This window comes from Tachysurus fulvidraco, chromosome 24, assembly GCF_022655615.1.
Source record: "Tachysurus fulvidraco isolate hzauxx_2018 chromosome 24, HZAU_PFXX_2.0, whole genome shotgun sequence".
NCBI classification, from domain to species: domain Eukaryota; kingdom Metazoa; phylum Chordata; class Actinopteri; order Siluriformes; family Bagridae; genus Tachysurus; species Tachysurus fulvidraco.
Window position 1 is genome coordinate 17,949,164 of NC_062541.1, and position 18,055 is coordinate 17,967,218.

Sequence of the window (18,055 nt, forward strand, 5' to 3'; positions counted from 1 at the left end):
TTACGTGTTTTGATTACTTTTAAGGGGGGCATGGTGGCTTAGTGGGTAGCACGTTCGCCTCACACCTCCAGGGTCGGGGTTCGATTCCCGCCTCCGCCTTGTGTGCGCGGAGTTTGCATGTTCTCCCCGTGCCTCGGGGGTTTCCTCCGGGTACTCCGGTTTCCTTCCCCGGTCCAAAGACATGCATGGTAGGTTGATTGCCATCTCTGGAAAATTGTCCGTAGTGTGTGATTGCGTGAGTGAATGAGAGTGTGTTGGCACTCCATCCAGGGTGTATCCTGCCTTGATGCCCGATGACGCCTGAGATAGGCACAGGCTCCCCGTGACCCGAGGTAGTTCGGAAAAAGCGGTAGAAAATGAATGAATGAATGAATGAATACTTTTAAACTGATAATTCTCAGCGTGTTTAAAACGTGCACCTTCTCCACATCATGTCTGGTTACCTCTGCTTTGAGCGGGCCCTATTCCACATGATAAAAACCTTTTGTCATACAGATGGCGCTGTTCCCATTTATGCATCATGTAATCTTTTTACCCTCCGTTACACATGCACTCTCACACTTTATGTAAGTGACGTGACATACGGCTAAGTAGTGACCTATACTCAGAAATCGTTCTCTGCTTTTAACCCATCCAAAGTGCACAAACACACACCGTGAACACACACCCGATCTGTCATATATTGTGTATTCATATTTAATACTCCTACTGTCTATATTGTCTCACATCGTCTGTCTTGTCTTGTTTAATCCAAGCTATATGTATGTTATTTATATCTGTACTTTTCAGAGTCACAAACAGCTGGAACCAAATTCCTTGTGTGTGTCATCATCAACACAATTGGTCGCTAAACCTGGTTCTGATTCGGTAGACGCGCGCGCTATCGTTCTAATTCTCGAACTCGCACACCCCCGTTTTATCGTGCACAGTGGTACAGTCCAGTGCTACAGGCGCTTATTGCTCAGGTGCGTGTGATTGAGGGGAGCGGCGTTAAGATGGCGTTTGGGAAAACTGGCCGTTATCTCATGAATATTACTAATCAAACGGACACTTATTTTACACTGCTGATTCTCTTCGGCATCGCATGCGGTAGGTGATATTATTATCAATGCTGTTGTTACTATTTATTATTAGTAGTATAAAATTATTATTATTATTATTATTATTATTATTATTATTATTATTATTATTATTAATGTACCTCTGGCTTGTTAAAGTTCTTACAAAAATGTTAGACATATCACAGAAAACTTTAGCAGGTCAGTAACTACATAGTTAATAACCTGTTTAAGTAGAGCATCTTCCATACTATAAATGAGTTATGTTACTATAGAAATGGTAACACATTAGAAGATATGATATAATATTGTAAAGTCATTATATAACAATGACGAATGCTGAAACATTTTTTGTTTCTGATCCCAAGCTAAAGAGGCTATGAAGGAAAAACTAGGTTAAATACTTATAAATGTTTTTTTAAAAGACATTATTGTTATACAAACAGCCAATAGAACCAAATTCCTTGTGTGTCAACACACTTGGCCAATAAACTGATTCTGATTTTTGCTGTAATGCTGATTAGTAAAAATGCACAAAAAGTGTGAAACAAATTCATAACCTAGGTTATAACCCAGTGTAAGAAATAAAAAAATGTTTAAAAATAAGACGCTGATACAAGAACAAGAAGTTTATTCCAGTATAGTAGTGACAAAATACATGTACATGTTCATCAGAGTCAGTAAGAACCCAGAGCAAATCCTGCTCAAGCATTTTATATTGTTTTCCCTTTTTGTAGTTTAAATGAGGTTCCGCTTTGAATATGTATTGAGCGTAAGAACTGAGTGTCTCCCAAATGGCTGGGCTACACCTTGTTGTCTAGCCGGATGTCTTTAAATGTTAATCATGGTCACGTACACCTTGTCTTCTTGTATTGTTACAATTGTTATCAACCAAATGGTCACTTTAAATGGTAACTGCAGTCATGTAGACCCTTTGTTCATATTGATCCTTGATGTCCTGCTGCCGCTCCCATCCTAACGATTGAATCAAATTTATACGTTTAGAGTCCTAAACGTATTACCTTATGATACATAACCCTTTTTAGGAATGAGCTCTTTTAGATGTGTATCTTGGAATGGAATTTGGGTGCAGATATCTGTAATTTCTTACACCAGCTAGAATTGGAACTGCCAGCATTATATTAGATTTATATAACAACCCAACTAGCATTTATTTATTTCTTTGAGATGGAACAAGTTTAACAGTATTAGCCAAGGCTGAAATATTAAAAAGCCTGTCTTGCTAAAATTGGCAGGGTAGCTAACAATAACTATTTAACATCATGTTTGCTTGTGATTTATGGAAGATTTATGGATTTACTTGCTGGTGTAATTACAGTAGAACCATGTTTTACAGCCATGATACAGCCGTGTTCACTATGCAGTCTATTATCATTGCAGTTAAACGTTAAGCTGTTTAAATCTTTGTTCATGCAAATGTACCAATATAATCATCTCCCTCCTCTGTACATGTCCAAACCATCTCAATCTAGTCTCTCTACAACTTTGCTCATCACCCTTGTAGCGATTTTGGCTCGCGAAGCAAGGTAAATATTTATAAGTAATTGTAATGTGTTATAGTGACTCTAAATATTCTAATCTAAGTTGAAATTTACGGTAATGGAATTAACATTACACTTATTTGGTATGTTCATCTGCCGAACAGGCCGTGTAACCTTTATTGATTCTATGAAGGAGGTATCTTCTTAATAGAGCATGTAGTTCAGACCAGATGTTGCAGGTACCTTAATTTGTGAGCGATACTCAGAGACGATTACTTATTTGGCACAAAATTATGGCATTTAATGAATGAGACAAACACAACATAAAACTAACTACACAAACAAACAAAAGAAATAGGGAAAATGAAGATGAAAATAAAATAAAACAAAAGAAATTAAAATTGGAGAAAGGGAGGAAGAGACTGGAAAGAAGAAACTAGAGAAAGGAAGGAAAGAAATGGCAAGCTTAGACTTCAAAATTAAATCACACCCTAACTGGGAAATCGTCATAGAAACTTAAATTCACCTTAAGATTCAATGAATTATTCAATGAATTTTACTTTTATTTTATTCAATGAAAAGATTCAATGAAGATTACTAGGGTGGGGTCAGACGTTCTTCCAAGTTCTCCTGAAGATCAGAGCAGTTGTCGTTCTTGGAAGTAAAGCTTGCTGGAACTTCTTTGAAGGAAGATGGAGTTGTCTTGAAGCTGTTCCGAAAGTCTGACCACGGATTAGTGGTGTTTGTGACAATTTAAAGGTCGCTTACTCCACCCATCTTTGGGGAGATGACCAATACTTCGGTCAAGGTTTTGGAGGGAAAAGCTCCCTTTGTTTCAGGCGTTTGTGGCCGTGGTTTAGCTATCAAACTTTTAGATGACTTTAAAGTTTTATCCAGGGTGTATTAAGATGGTATGGTGCCTTTCGTGCTCAAATAAAATACACCATTGTTTGAAAAACGAGTAACCGATAATTTTGTGGTCATTTGGATACTAAACATGAAGGGTAATGATGGTATAAAGACAGCGGTACATTACATACACAGATCAGTAATCGAAGGGTAACTGATGTTAATACGGTATTGTGTTCTTATAAAGACAAAGAAACAAAAATGAAACATAAAACAAAATGCACTTTCATTAGGGAAGTAAAAAGAAAATGATAGCTTCGCATACATCCTGACATCAGACCTTAAAGGGGCATACGGCATTAGAACAGGTATACATTAACATGCCATGATCAGTAATTAGAGTATAACTGATTTTAAAATACAATGTTGTTTTCTGACACATGAATAAAATACACCCTTGTCAGGAAATTAAGAAGCAAATAATTTTAAGTCAGGCAAGCCTTAAAAGAAAACACATTACAAAAAGGGTTATAAGAATGAGAACCTTAGAGTACTTTATCTTCGGTTTTATTAGTAAAAGGAATGTCTCATTGTGTTGTGTGTGTGTGTGTGTGTGTGTTTGTGTGTGTGTGTGTGTGTGTTCTGGTTTAGGGCCCTATGAGTTCAATCAGAGAAGGCGCATGGGGTTATCTGGTCTTTGTGTAGGCTCCAGACATTCTGGAGCCAGTTGTGGGTGTAGCCCTCAATAAAATCGTAAAACTGAGTGCTCATCGGTTAATTGAGGAGTAGATGTTGAAATTTAGGGTGCCTGGGACATGAAATCTAAAATGACCGGTAACAGATGCTACACCCTTGTTCTTAAAGATCGGCACTACAACACTTCTCCTTCATTCTTCAGGCATCTTCTTACTCTCAAAAATCCTGTTGAACAATCTAGATAGAACCTCCACTGCTCTCTCATAGATACTTCCACACCTCCACAGGTATGTCAATTGGACCAACAGACTTTCACTTTTGATTCTCCTCAGATCCTTCCTCACCTCATACTTTATAATCTTTGCTATTTCCTGCTCTACTCTTCCCCCTCATTTATCAGCTCTTCAAAATACCCCTTCCATCTTTTCTGCACACTCTCCTCAAATGTTAGCACCTTCTCATCTCTATCTTTAATCACCCTTATCTGTTGCACATCCTTTCCTTCTCTATCTCTTTCTCACTAATCTTTCTTGCCTTTCCTTGTGTCTAACCTGGCATATCTGTTTGGCCTTCGTCACGTCCCTCTTCACTCTGTGCTGTAATTCTTTGTAATCCTGTCTACATCTCACTTCTTTTTAGTTAGCCTCTTCCTCTGAATGCTGCCCTGTACTTTCTCATTCCACCACCATGTGTCCTTATCTTCTTTTCTCCTACCAGATGACACACCTTGCACTCTCCTACCTGTCTCCCTGATCATTTCTGCTGTAGTTTCCCAGTCATCTGGAAGCCCTTCCTGACCACCCAAAGCCTGTCTCAGCTTCTGTCTGAATCCCTCATGACATTCTTCCTTTTTTAACTTCCACCCCTTGGTCTTCTTTCCTATCTTTCCTCTTCTCTTCTTCTTGACCACCAGAGACATCCTACACATCACCACCCGATGCTGGCTACACTCTCTCCGACCACCGCTTTGCAGTCACTAATCTCTCTCAGATAACCTCGTCTATATAGAATGTAGTCTACCTGTGTACTCCTACCTCCACTCTTATATGTAACTCTATGTTCCTCTCTCTTCAGGAGATAAGTGTTAACTAAAGCTATTCCATCTGCTTAGCAAAGTCCACCACCATCTCTCTGGGTTCCTTTCCTTAACACCAAACCTGTCCATCACCTCCTCATCACCCCTGTTCCCTCACCAACATGTCTGTGAAGTCTGCTCCAATCACTACTCTCTCCCATCTGATAATACTCTCCATCACCTCATCTTTCCCTTCTCTTCTAACTCACAGACTACTTGTGGATCATAAGCACTGACCACATTCAATATCACCCCTTTAATTTCTAACTACAAACTGATGACCCTGTCTGACACGCATCTTTTAGAATCACTCCTACCCCATTTCTTTTCCTATCCACACCATAATAAATCAGTTTGTATCCCCCTCCAATAATTCAATTCAAGTTTATTTGTAAGGCGCTTTTTACAGTGACATCGTCTCAAAGCAGCTTTACAGAACATAAACATAGAACAAAAGGTTAATATAAAGAATAATATAAAGATTAATATAATACAAAATTCAAGATTAATATTAGATATATTTAAATGTCTTTGTATTTATCCTACAGTAAATGAGCAAGTCTGAGGTGACTCAGGTGACTGTGGGGAGGAAAAACCCCCTTAGATGGTAAAGGAAGAAACCTTGAGAGGAACCAGACTCAAAGAGGAACCTCATCCTCATATGGGTGACACTGGGGGTGTGATTATAAATATACAGTCTGATAAATGTTTTATTGATGCAAAAGACCACATGTAGTTCACATCTCCTGTTTAGTATCACAGAGTCTAACTGGAGCTGGTAGATCTCTAAATGCCTCAGGATTCTCACAGAGTCGGCCTCATTTCTGGATGCCTTGGGATGGGTAGAAAGAGAATAGCAGTGGAGAGGGATTAATGTAGCTGCTTTTCCTAATATTGGCAAGCATACTACATACGTTGCTCCCCTTCCACCTGGTCTCCTGTACACACAGTATATCTGCCTTCCTTCTCTCCATCATGTCCACCAGCTCTCTACCTTTCCCTGTCATTGTACTAACAATAAGGGTGTCTATTGTCAGACCTATAGACCTGCCTTTCCTCTTCTCTCTGTCTACGAACCCTTCTCCCCATCTTCTTCCTCGCCAACAGTGGCCCAATTTTCGCCAGCACCCTGTAGATCATCAGAGCCGGTTGCGGTCGTTGTTAACCTGGGCTTTGAACAATCCCGTTTGGAATTCCCATTTGCGATTTGCATGTTTAAGAACCCCTTCCTGACACAATCCTCATTTTTTTCCAGGTTTGGGACCAGCACAGACGTCACTGGCTTACAACCACTGTGGCTAAATTAGCCACATATAATCAAATGACTATAAATAATAGGTGAATAATATCTTATCATTGGTTAATGCCTCTGCCTTAGGTGTGTCTGGATTTCAGGTGCTGGTGCCCCCCAAGATAAATGGTGAGCTGGGGATGAGTGCGGTTCTGAGCTGCAGGATTCAACTGGACGTCGGCCAGAGTCTGACGCAGTCCTCATGGGAGAGGCGCCTGCCGTCTGGCTGGGTCACCGTGGCCGTCTACAACCCCAATTTAGGCATCTCAATCCAGCCTGAGTATGAACACCGTATGGTCTACCGCAAGCCTTCCATCCATGATTCCACCATCATACTGAATGATTTAAGATTCTCAGATGTTGGCGACTATAAGTGCAAGGCGACAACTTTTTCTTTGGTCATCGAAAGAGCCTTCACCACTCTCAGCATTCTCTGTGAGTTTTAAAGTTGTTTTTTTTTTCTTTTTCTTTAAAGTTCTCCTTCTGACTAGTGTAATAGCATTGTGGACATTTTGACAGCTGTTATCTGTTTAGAAACTGAAATGATTTGTATATATCAAACACGTAGCTGTCTATCGTTGACATTCACACAGCAATTGTGAATTCTGAGAGTTTAGATGTTTTATAAGCAAGCTTTAATTTGAAACTTTTTACATCTGATGTCTATTTAGGACTATTTGATGTGACACAGTCGAATGAGTTAAATAAAATCGAATTCAATTGAATTAGACCAATGCCAAAATATTTATATATTTTGGCATTGGTCTAATTCAATTGAATTCGATTTTATTTGTATAGGGCTTTTAACAATGGACATCGTCTCAAAGCAGCTTTACAGAACGTAAACATAGAACAAAAATGTACCATTATACAAAGATTAATATAACAAAAATGTAAGATTAATATTAGACTTATACTTAAATGTGATTGTATATATCCACAATGAAAGTATTATTGAAACCTAACAAATTAGTCACCAAAGAAAATAGTTTACTGTACATAGCCCTACATCAATGTTCAAAATGATGCCCACAATCCATCCAGATATATTGTGAATGTATGTATTTATATTGTATCCTTTTGGTGTTTTTCACAGCTAATTGGTTAAATTTGGCTTTTAACAATAATCAGACAATTATCTATAATCTCTAGAATCAGGCGACGATTTTTCATTTTAATTTTTTTATTTACTTGAGACCTAAAACTCGAACTGCTGCAGTAGATACAGAACGTAGCTTAATGTAATAAAGTTAACATTCACACCATTAGATAAGTTTAGACAAGTTCATGTGATAAATATCTGGATGTAGTTGGAATTAACATTCTATTTTTATTTGTCTAAACCTCCTCCGTTCCACCCTCCTCCCTCCTTTTATTAGCTCCTGTTTCCATCACCATTAAGCCTCCTACCACCCCTGTGCTCCATCTTAATCCCAAGATCTCTACCACTGCAGTGACTGGCAATAAGCAGCGACTCCTGTTCACCTTCCCGGCCCAAAAGCCACTGAACGAATACACCCTGTGCATCATTGTGGGTGCGCTGGTAAGTGGAGCTCTTTTCCTGTTGTTGCTGGTTCTCTGTGTGGTTTGCTACAAGCGGTGGCGATGCAATTTCCGTGGAGAATACAACACCAAGCAGAACCTGGCACCTTCAGACATGCAGGGAGCACAGTCACCTCCACCACACAAGCTTCACATCAACACCAATGCTGCAGACAGGGCCAGTCCTGACACCAAGCTTGAACCCTGCCAGGACATCAATGGTGCCATCCTCTCCGAAAATGATCGAGAGGAGCTGGGTGGTTTTGAGCTGGACAGATCCTCGAAGGAAGGCAGTAGAGCTTTGCGACAGGACAACACACACCAAAACCTCCACAACCACAAACTGCACCAGAGCTACCAACCTAACCACCACCCAACCACCCAGCTGAACCACCAACCAGACCACCAGAGCTTCCTCTGCACCTTAAACAAACACAGGAGCTCGATGGAGCCTGAGTTCTGCACATGCACTCATGTTATAGAAAACGGCTCTCCCTTACTGCCGGAAGACTGCAATTACACTGACTTTGTGTTGCACACAGATGGCTCCATTATATCCCGTTGGGAATTGCATGTCTAACTAGGGTGGTACTGCAGAAACTGACTGCTTAATATGAACTATTATATTTTATATCATTTACCATAAAATAATGTCAAAAAACCTTTTTTTCCTAGATTTCTGACATAAACACACTGTGTTCACAAATCAGATTATGGAGTATTAATCATATTTTTATCAACATATATGAACTATTATATTTTATATTTCAAATCAAATAATGTAAAAAAGCTTTTGTCCTAGATTTCTGACATAAACACACTGTGTCCTATCATGTTTCTTGGAAACAAGATGAAACGGCCCATTTCAAGCTTGTCAGATGTGTGCTTATGTAAGGATTCACTAAAAAGCATTAAAGCAGCTAGAGCGCTGAGACTGGGGCAAACTGCTTTTCAGCTCGTGAGAAACACTTTTGTACGTGCATGCAGGGATTCACTAAAAACAGATGCTATCTACGATTGCATGAACATGATCATAACCACACACAAATCATCAGATTTTCGAGTGTTAACCATATTTTTATCAACATATTTGCCTTTAATATAAACTATTATATTTTATGTCATTTAGCATAAAATAATGTAAAAACGCATTTTTCCTAGATTTCTGACATAAACACACTGTGTCCTATCATGTTTCTTGGAAACAAGATGTAACGGCCCATTTCAAGCTTGTCAGATGTGTGCTTATGTAAGGTTTCTATAGAAAGGCGCTAGAGCGCTGAGACTGCGGCAAACTGCTTTTCAGCTCGTGAGAAACACTTTTGTACATGCATGCAGGGATTCACTTTAAACACATGCAGATCATATCAAACACAAATCAGATTATGGAGTATTAATCATATTTTTATCAACATATATATTTTATATTTTATATATTATTTATATTATATTTTATATTATTTCAAATCAAATAATGTAAAAAAGCTTTTGTCCGAGATTTCTGACACAAACACACTGTGTCCTATCATGTTTCTTGGAAACAAGATGAAACGGCCCATTTCAAGCTTGTCAGATGTGTGCATATGTAAGGTTTCACGAAAAAGCATTAAAGAAAGGCGCTAGAGCGTTGTGACTGCGGCAAACTGCTTTTCAGCTCGTGAGAAACACTTTTGTACGTGCATGCAGGGATTCACTAAAAACACATGCTGATATCTACGATTGCATGAAAATGATCATAACCACACACAAATCATCAGATTTTCGAGTGTTAATCATATTTTCATCAACATATTGGCCTTTAAGATGAACTATTATATTTTAGATCATTTACCATAAAATAATGTAAAAAAGCTTTTTTCCTAGATTTCTGACATAAACACACTGTGTCCTATCATGTTTCATGGAAACAAGGTGAAACAGCCCATTTCAAGCTTGTCATATGTGTGCTTATGTAAGGTTTCACGAAAAACGCATTAAAGAAAGGCGCTGAGACTGGGGCAAACTGCTTTTCAGCTCGTGAGAAACACTTTTGTACGTGCATGCAGGGATTCACTAAAAACACATGCTATCTACGATTGCATGAACATGATCATAACCACACACAAATCATCAGATTTTCGAGTGTTAACCATATTTTTATCAACATATTTGCCTTTAATATAAACTATTATATTTTATGTCATTTAGCATAAAATAATGTAAAAACGCATTTTTCCTAGATTTCTGACATAAACACACTGTGTCCTATCATGTTTCTTGGAAACAAGATGTAACGGCCCATTTCAAGCTTGTCAGATGTGTGCTTATGTAAGGTTTCTATAGAAAGGCGCTAGAGCGCTGAGACTGCGGCAAACTGCTTTTCAGCTCGTGAGAAACACTTTTGTACATGCATGCAGGGATTCACCTTAAACACATCAAACACAAATCAGATTATGGAGTATTAATCATATTTTTATCAACATACTATTATATATATATATATATATATATATATATATATTTTATATTTCAAATCAAATAATGTAAAAAAGCTTTTGTTCGAGATTTCTGACACAAACAACCTGTGTCCTATCATGTTTCATGGAAACAAGATGAAACGGCCCATTTCAAGCTTGTCAGATGTGTGCATATGTAAGGTTTCAAGAAAAAGCATTAAAGAAAGCTGCTAGAGCACTGAGACTGCGGCAAACTGCTTTTCAGCTAGTGAGAAACACTTTTGTACGTGCATGCAGGGATTCACTAAAAACACATGCTGATATCTACGATTGCATGAAAATGATCATAACCACACACAAATCATCAGATTTTCGAGTGTTAACCATATTTTTATCAACATATATATTTTATATTTCATATATTATTTCTATTATATTTTATATCATTTAGCATAAAATAATGTAAAAACGCTTTTTTCCTAGATTTCTGACATAAACACACTGTGTCCTATCATGTTTCATGGAAACAAGATGTAACAGCCCATTTCAAGCTTGTCAGATGTGTGCTTATGTAAGGTTTCTAAAGAAAGCCGCTAGATCGCTGAGACTGCGGCAAACTGCTTTTCAGCTCGTGTACATGCATGCAGGGATTCACTTTAAACACATGCAGATCATATCAAACACAAATCAGATTATGGAGTATTAATCATATTTTTATCAACATATATATTTTATATTTTATATATTATTTATATTATATTTTATATTATTTCAAATCAAATAATGTAAAAAAGCTTTTGTCCGAGATTTCTGACACAAACACACTGTGTCCTATCATGTTTCTTGGAAACAAGATGAAACGGCCCATTTCAAGCTTGTCAGATGTGTGCATATGTAAGGTTTCACGAAAAAGCATTAAAGAAAGGCGCTAGAGCGTTGTGACTGCGGCAAACTGCTTTTCAGCTCGTGAGAAACACTTTTGTACGTGCATGCAGGGATTCACTAAAAACACATGCTGATATCTACGATTGCATGAAAATGATCATAACCACACACAAATCATCAGATTTTCGAGTGTTAATCATATTTTCATCAACATATTGGCCTTTAAGATGAACTATTATATTTTAGATCATTTACCATAAAATAATGTAAAAAAGCTTTTTTCCTAGATTTCTGACATAAACACACTGTGTCCTATCATGTTTCATGGAAACAAGGTGAAACAGCCCATTTCAAGCTTGTCATATGTGTGCTTATGTAAGGTTTCACGAAAAACGCATTAAAGAAAGGCGCTGAGACTGGGGCAAACTGCTTTTCAGCTCGTGAGAAACACTTTTGTACGTGCATGCACGGATTCACTAAAAACACATGCTGATATCTACGATTGCATGAAAATGATCATAACCACACACAAATCATCAGATTTTCGAGTGTTAATCATATTTTCATCAACATATTGGCCTTTAAAATTAACGATTATGTTTTATGTCATTTAGCATAAAATAATGTAAAAACGCTTTTTTCCTAGATTTCTGACATAAACACACTGTGTCCTATCATGTTTCTTGGAAACAAGATGAAACGGCCCATTTCAAGCTTGTCATATGTGTGCTTATGTAAGGTTTCTAAAGAAAGCCGCTAGAGCGCTGAGACTGCGGCAAACTGCTTTTCAGCTCGTGAGAAACACTTTTGTACGTGCATGCAGGGATTCACTAAAAACACATGCTATCTACGATTGCATGAACATGATCATAACCACACACAAATCATCAGATTTTCGAGTGTTAACCATATTTTTATCAACATATTTGCCTTTAATATAAACTATTATATTTTATGTCATTTAGCATAAAATAATGTAAAAACGCATTTTTCCTAGATTTCTGACATAAACACACTGTGTCCTATCATGTTTCTTGGAAACAAGATGTAACGGCCCATTTCAAGCTTGTCAGATGTGTGCTTATGTAAGGTTTCTATAGAAAGGCGCTAGAGCGCTGAGACTGCGGCAAACTGCTTTTCAGCTCGTGAGAAACACTTTTGTACATGCATGCAGGGATTCACCTTAAACACATCAAACACAAATCAGATTATGGAGTATTAATCATATTTTTATCAACATACTATTATATATATATATATATATATATATATATATATTTTATATTTCAAATCAAATAATGTAAAAAAGCTTTTGTTCGAGATTTCTGACACAAACAACCTGTGTCCTATCATGTTTCATGGAAACAAGATGAAACGGCCCATTTCAAGCTTGTCAGATGTGTGCATATGTAAGGTTTCAAGAAAAAGCATTAAAGAAAGCTGCTAGAGCACTGAGACTGCGGCAAACTGCTTTTCAGCTAGTGAGAAACACTTTTGTACGTGCATGCAGGGATTCACTAAAAACACATGCTGATATCTACGATTGCATGAAAATGATCATAACCACACACAAATCATCAGATTTTCGAGTGTTAATCATATTTTTATCAACATATTGGCCTTTAATATGAACTATTATATTTTATATTTCAAATCAAATAATGTAATAAAGCTTTTGTCCAAGATTTCTGACACAATCACAGAAACAAGAGAAACGGCCCATTCTTGGAAACAAGATGAAACGGCCCATTTCAAGCTTGTCAGATGTGTGCATATGTAAGGTTTCACGAAAAAGCATTAAAGAAAGGCGCTAGAGCGTTGTGACTGCGGCAAACTGCTTTTCAGCTCGTGAGAAACACTTTTGGACGTGCATGCAGGGATTCACTAAAAACACTTGCTGATATCTACGATTGCATGAAAATGATCATAACCACACACAAATCATCAGATTTTCGAGTGTTAACCATATTTTTATCAACATATATATTTTATATTTCATATATTATTTCTATTATATTTTATATCATTTAGCATAAAATAATGTAAAAACGCTTTTTTCCTAGATTTCTGACATAAACACACTGTGTCCTATCATGTTTCATGGAAACAAGATGTAACAGCCCATTTCAAGCTTGTCAGATGTGTGCTTATGTAAGGTTTCTAAAGAAAGCCGCTAGATCGCTGAGACTGCGGCAAACTGCTTTTCAGCTCGTGTACATGCATGCAGGGATTCACTTTAAACACATGCAGATCATATCAAACACAAATCAGATTATGGAGTATTAATCATATTTTTATCAACATATATATTTTATATTTTATATATTATTTATATTATATTTTATATTATTTCAAATCAAATAATGTAAAAAAGCTTTTGTCCGAGATTTCTGACACAAACACACTGTGTCCTATCATGTTTCTTGGAAACAAGATGAAACGGCCCATTTCAAGCTTGTCAGATGTGTGCATATGTAAGGTTTCACGAAAAAGCATTAAAGAAAGGCGCTAGAGCGTTGTGACTGCGGCAAACTGCTTTTCAGCTCGTGAGAAACACTTTTGTACGTGCATGCAGGGATTCACTAAAAACACATGCTGATATCTACGATTGCATGAAAATGATCATAACCACACACAAATCATCAGATTTTCGAGTGTTAATCATATTTTCATCAACATATTGGCCTTTAAGATGAACTATTATATTTTAGATCATTTACCATAAAATAATGTAAAAAAGCTTTTTTCCTAGATTTCTGACATAAACACACTGTGTCCTATCATGTTTCATGGAAACAAGGTGAAACAGCCCATTTCAAGCTTGTCATATGTGTGCTTATGTAAGGTTTCACGAAAAACGCATTAAAGAAAGGCGCTGAGACTGGGGCAAACTGCTTTTCAGCTCGTGAGAAACACTTTTGTACGTGCATGCAGGGATTCACTAAAAACACATGCTGATATCTACGATTGCATGAAAATGATCATAACCACACACAAATCATCAGATTTTCGAGTGTTAATCATATTTTCATCAACATATTGGCCTTTAAAATTAACGATTATGTTTTATGTCATTTAGCATAAAATAATGTAAAAACGCTTTTTTCCTAGATTTCTGACATAAACACACTGTGTCCTATCATGTTTCTTGGAAACAAGATGAAACGGCCCATTTCAAGCTTGTCATATGTGTGCTTATGTAAGGTTTCTAAAGAAAGCCGCTAGAGCGCTGAGACTGCGGCAAACTGCTTTTCAGCTCGTGAGAAACACTTTTGTACGTGCATGCAGGGATTCACTAAAAACACATGCTATCTACGATTGCATGAACATGATCATAACCACACACAAATCATCAGATTTTCGAGTGTTAACCATATTTTTATCAACATATTTGCCTTTAATATAAACTATTATATTTTATGTCATTTAGCATAAAATAATGTAAAAACGCATTTTTCCTAGATTTCTGACATAAACACACTGTGTCCTATCATGTTTCTTGGAAACAAGATGTAACGGCCCATTTCAAGCTTGTCAGATGTGTGCTTATGTAAGGTTTCTATAGAAAGGCGCTAGAGCGCTGAGACTGCGGCAAACTGCTTTTCAGCTCGTGAGAAACACTTTTGTACATGCATGCAGGGATTCACCTTAAACACATCAAACACAAATCAGATTATGGAGTATTAATCATATTTTTATCAACATACTATTATATATATATATATATATATATATATATATATATATATATATTTTATATTTCAAATCAAATAATGTAAAAAAGCTTTTGTTCGAGATTTCTGACACAAACAACCTGTGTCCTATCATGTTTCATGGAAACAAGGTGAAACAGCCCATTTCAAGCTTGTCATATGTGTGCTTATGTAAGGTTTCACGAAAAACGCATTAAAGAAAGGCGCTGAGACTGGGGCAAACTGCTTTTCAGCTCGTGAGAAACACTTTTGTACGTGCATGCACGGATTCACTAAAAACACATGCTGATATCTACGATTGCATGAAAATGATCATAACCACACACAAATCATCAGATTTTCGAGTGTTAATCATATTTTCATCAACATATTGGCCTTTAAGATGAACTATTATATTTTAGATCATTTACCATAAAATAATGTAAAAAAGCTTTTTTCCTAGATTTCTGACATAAACACACTGTGTCCTATCATGTTTCTTGGAAACAAGATGTAACGGCCCATTTCAAGCTTGTCAGATGTGTGCTTATGTAAGGTTTCTATAGAAAGGCGCTAGAGCACTGAGACTGCGGCAAACTGCTTTTCAGCTCGTGAGAAACACTTTTGTACATGCATGCAGGGATTCACCTTAAACACATCAAACACAAATCAGATTATGGAGTATTAATCATATTTTTATCAACATACTATTATATATATATATATATATATATATTTTATATTTCAAATCAAATAATGTAAAAAAGCTTTTGTTCGAGATTTCTGACACAAACAACCTGTGTCCTATCATGTTTCATGGAAACAAGATGAAACGGCCCATTTCAAGCTTGTCAGATGTGTGCATATGTAAGGTTTCAAGAAAAAGCATTAAAGAAAGCTGCTAGAGCACTGAGACTGCGGCAAACTGCTTTTCAGCTAGTGAGAAACACTTTTGTACGTGCATGCAGGGATTCACTAAAAACACATGCTGATATCTACGATTGCATGAAAATGATCATAACCACACACAAATCATCAGATTTTCGAGTGTTAATCATATTTTTATCAACATATTGGCCTTTAATATGAACTATTATATTTTATATTTCAAATCAAATAATGTAATAAAGCTTTTGTCCAAGATTTCTGACACAATCACAGAAACAAGAGAAACGGCCCATTCTTGGAAACAAGATGAAACGGCCCATTTCAAGCTTGTCAGATGTGTGCATATGTAAGGTTTCACGAAAAAGCATTAAAGAAAGGCGCTAGAGCGTTGTGACTGCGGCAAACTGCTTTTCAGCTCGTGAGAAACACTTTTGTACGTGCATGCAGGGATTCACTAAAAACACATGCTGATATCTACGATTGCATGAAAATGATCATAACCACACACAAATCATCAGATTTTCGAGTGTTAATCATATTTTCATCAACATATTGGCCTTTAAGATGAACTATTATATTTTAGATCATTTACCATAAAATAATGTAAAAAAGCTTTTTTCCTAGATTTCTGACATAAACACACTGTGTCCTATCATGTTTCATGGAAACAAGGTGAAACAGCCCATTTCAAGCTTGTCATATGTGTGCTTATGTAAGGTTTCACGAAAAACGCATTAAAGAAAGGCGCTGAGACTGGGGCAAACTGCTTTTCAGCTCGTGAGAAACACTTTTGTACGTGCATGCAGGGATTCACTAAAAACACATGCTGATATCTACGATTGCATGAAAATGATCATAACCACACACAAATCATCAGATTTTCGAGTGTTAATCATATTTTCATCAACATATTGGCCTTTAAAATTAACGATTATGTTTTATGTCATTTAGCATAAAATAATGTAAAAACGCTTTTTTCCTAGATTTCTGACATAAACACACTGTGTCCTATCATGTTTCTTGGAAACAAGATGAAACGGCCCATTTCAAGCTTGTCATATGTGTGCTTATGTAAGGTTTCTAAAGAAAGCCGCTAGAGCGCTGAGACTGCGGCAAACTGCTTTTCAGCTCGTGAGAAACACTTTTGTACGTGCATGCAGGGATTCACTAAAAACACATGCTATCTACGATTGCATGAACATGATCATAACCACACACAAATCATCAGATTTTCGAGTGTTAACCATATTTTTATCAACATATTTGCCTTTAATATAAACTATTATATTTTATGTCATTTAGCATAAAATAATGTAAAAACGCATTTTTCCTAGATTTCTGACATAAACACACTGTGTCCTATCATGTTTCTTGGAAACAAGATGTAACGGCCCATTTCAAGCTTGTCAGATGTGTGCTTATGTAAGGTTTCTATAGAAAGGCGCTAGAGCGCTGAGACTGCGGCAAACTGCTTTTCAGCTCGTGAGAAACACTTTTGTACATGCATGCAGGGATTCACCTTAAACACATCAAACACAAATCAGATTATGGAGTATTAATCATATTTTTATCAACATACTATTATATATATATATATATATATATATATATATATATTTTATATTTCAAATCAAATAATGTAAAAAAGCTTTTGTTCGAGATTTCTGACACAAACAACCTGTGTCCTATCATGTTTCATGGAAACAAGATGAAACGGCCCATTTCAAGCTTGTCAGATGTGTGCATATGTAAGGTTTCAAGAAAAAGCATTAAAGAAAGCTGCTAGAGCACTGAGACTGCGGCAAACTGCTTTTCAGCTAGTGAGAAACACTTTTGTACGTGCATGCAGGGATTCACTAAAAACACATGCTGATATCTACGATTGCATGAAAATGATCATAACCACACACAAATCATCAGATTTTCGAGTGTTAATCATATTTTTATCAACATATTGGCCTTTAATATGAACTATTATATTTTATATTTCAAATCAAATAATGTAATAAAGCTTTTGTCCAAGATTTCTGACACAATCACAGAAACAAGAGAAACGGCCCATTCTTGGAAACAAGATGAAACGGCCCATTTCAAGCTTGTCAGATGTGTGCATATGTAAGGTTTCACGAAAAAGCATTAAAG

The 18,055-nt window shown here is 36.7% G+C and overlaps 1 protein-coding gene across 6 annotated transcripts; it reads left to right on the top strand.

Annotated features, from left to right (window-relative positions):
• Window positions 1–933: 933 nt before the first annotated feature.
• LOC113655705 (nectin-3-like protein) lies at window positions 934–8,816 on the top strand. 6 transcript variants are annotated; one of them, XM_027166400.2, is made up of 4 exons: window positions 952–1,089; window positions 4,308–4,392; window positions 6,559–6,906; window positions 7,851–8,816. In XM_027166400.2, exons 3-4 carry the CDS (start codon window positions 6,612–6,614, stop codon window positions 8,591–8,593), a joined length of 1,038 nt encoding a protein of 345 aa, XP_027022201.1. In that variant the 5' UTR covers window positions 952–1,089; window positions 4,308–4,392; window positions 6,559–6,611; the 3' UTR covers window positions 8,594–8,816. The 6 variants fall into 6 exon arrangements, with proteins under 6 accessions (XP_027022195.1, XP_027022201.1, XP_027022203.1 ...); XM_027166402.2 differs by having other exon boundaries at window positions 6,576–6,906; XM_047807628.1 differs by having other exon boundaries at window positions 961–1,089; window positions 4,274–4,392; window positions 6,576–6,906.
• The last annotated feature ends 9,239 nt before the right edge of the window (window positions 8,817–18,055 follow it).

Coding starts and splice junctions, on each gene's coding strand:
- LOC113655705 (XM_027166394.2), top strand. CDS start 996: ATGGCGTTTGGGAAAACTGGCCGTTATCTCATGAATATTACTAATCAA. Junction 1,090..6,558: donor TCTCTTCGGCATCGCATGCG/GTAGGTGATATT, acceptor CCTCTGCCTTAG/GTGTGTCTGGATTTCAGGTG. Junction 6,907..7,850: donor CACCACTCTCAGCATTCTCT/GTGAGTTTTAAA, acceptor TCCTTTTATTAG/CTCCTGTTTCCATCACCATT.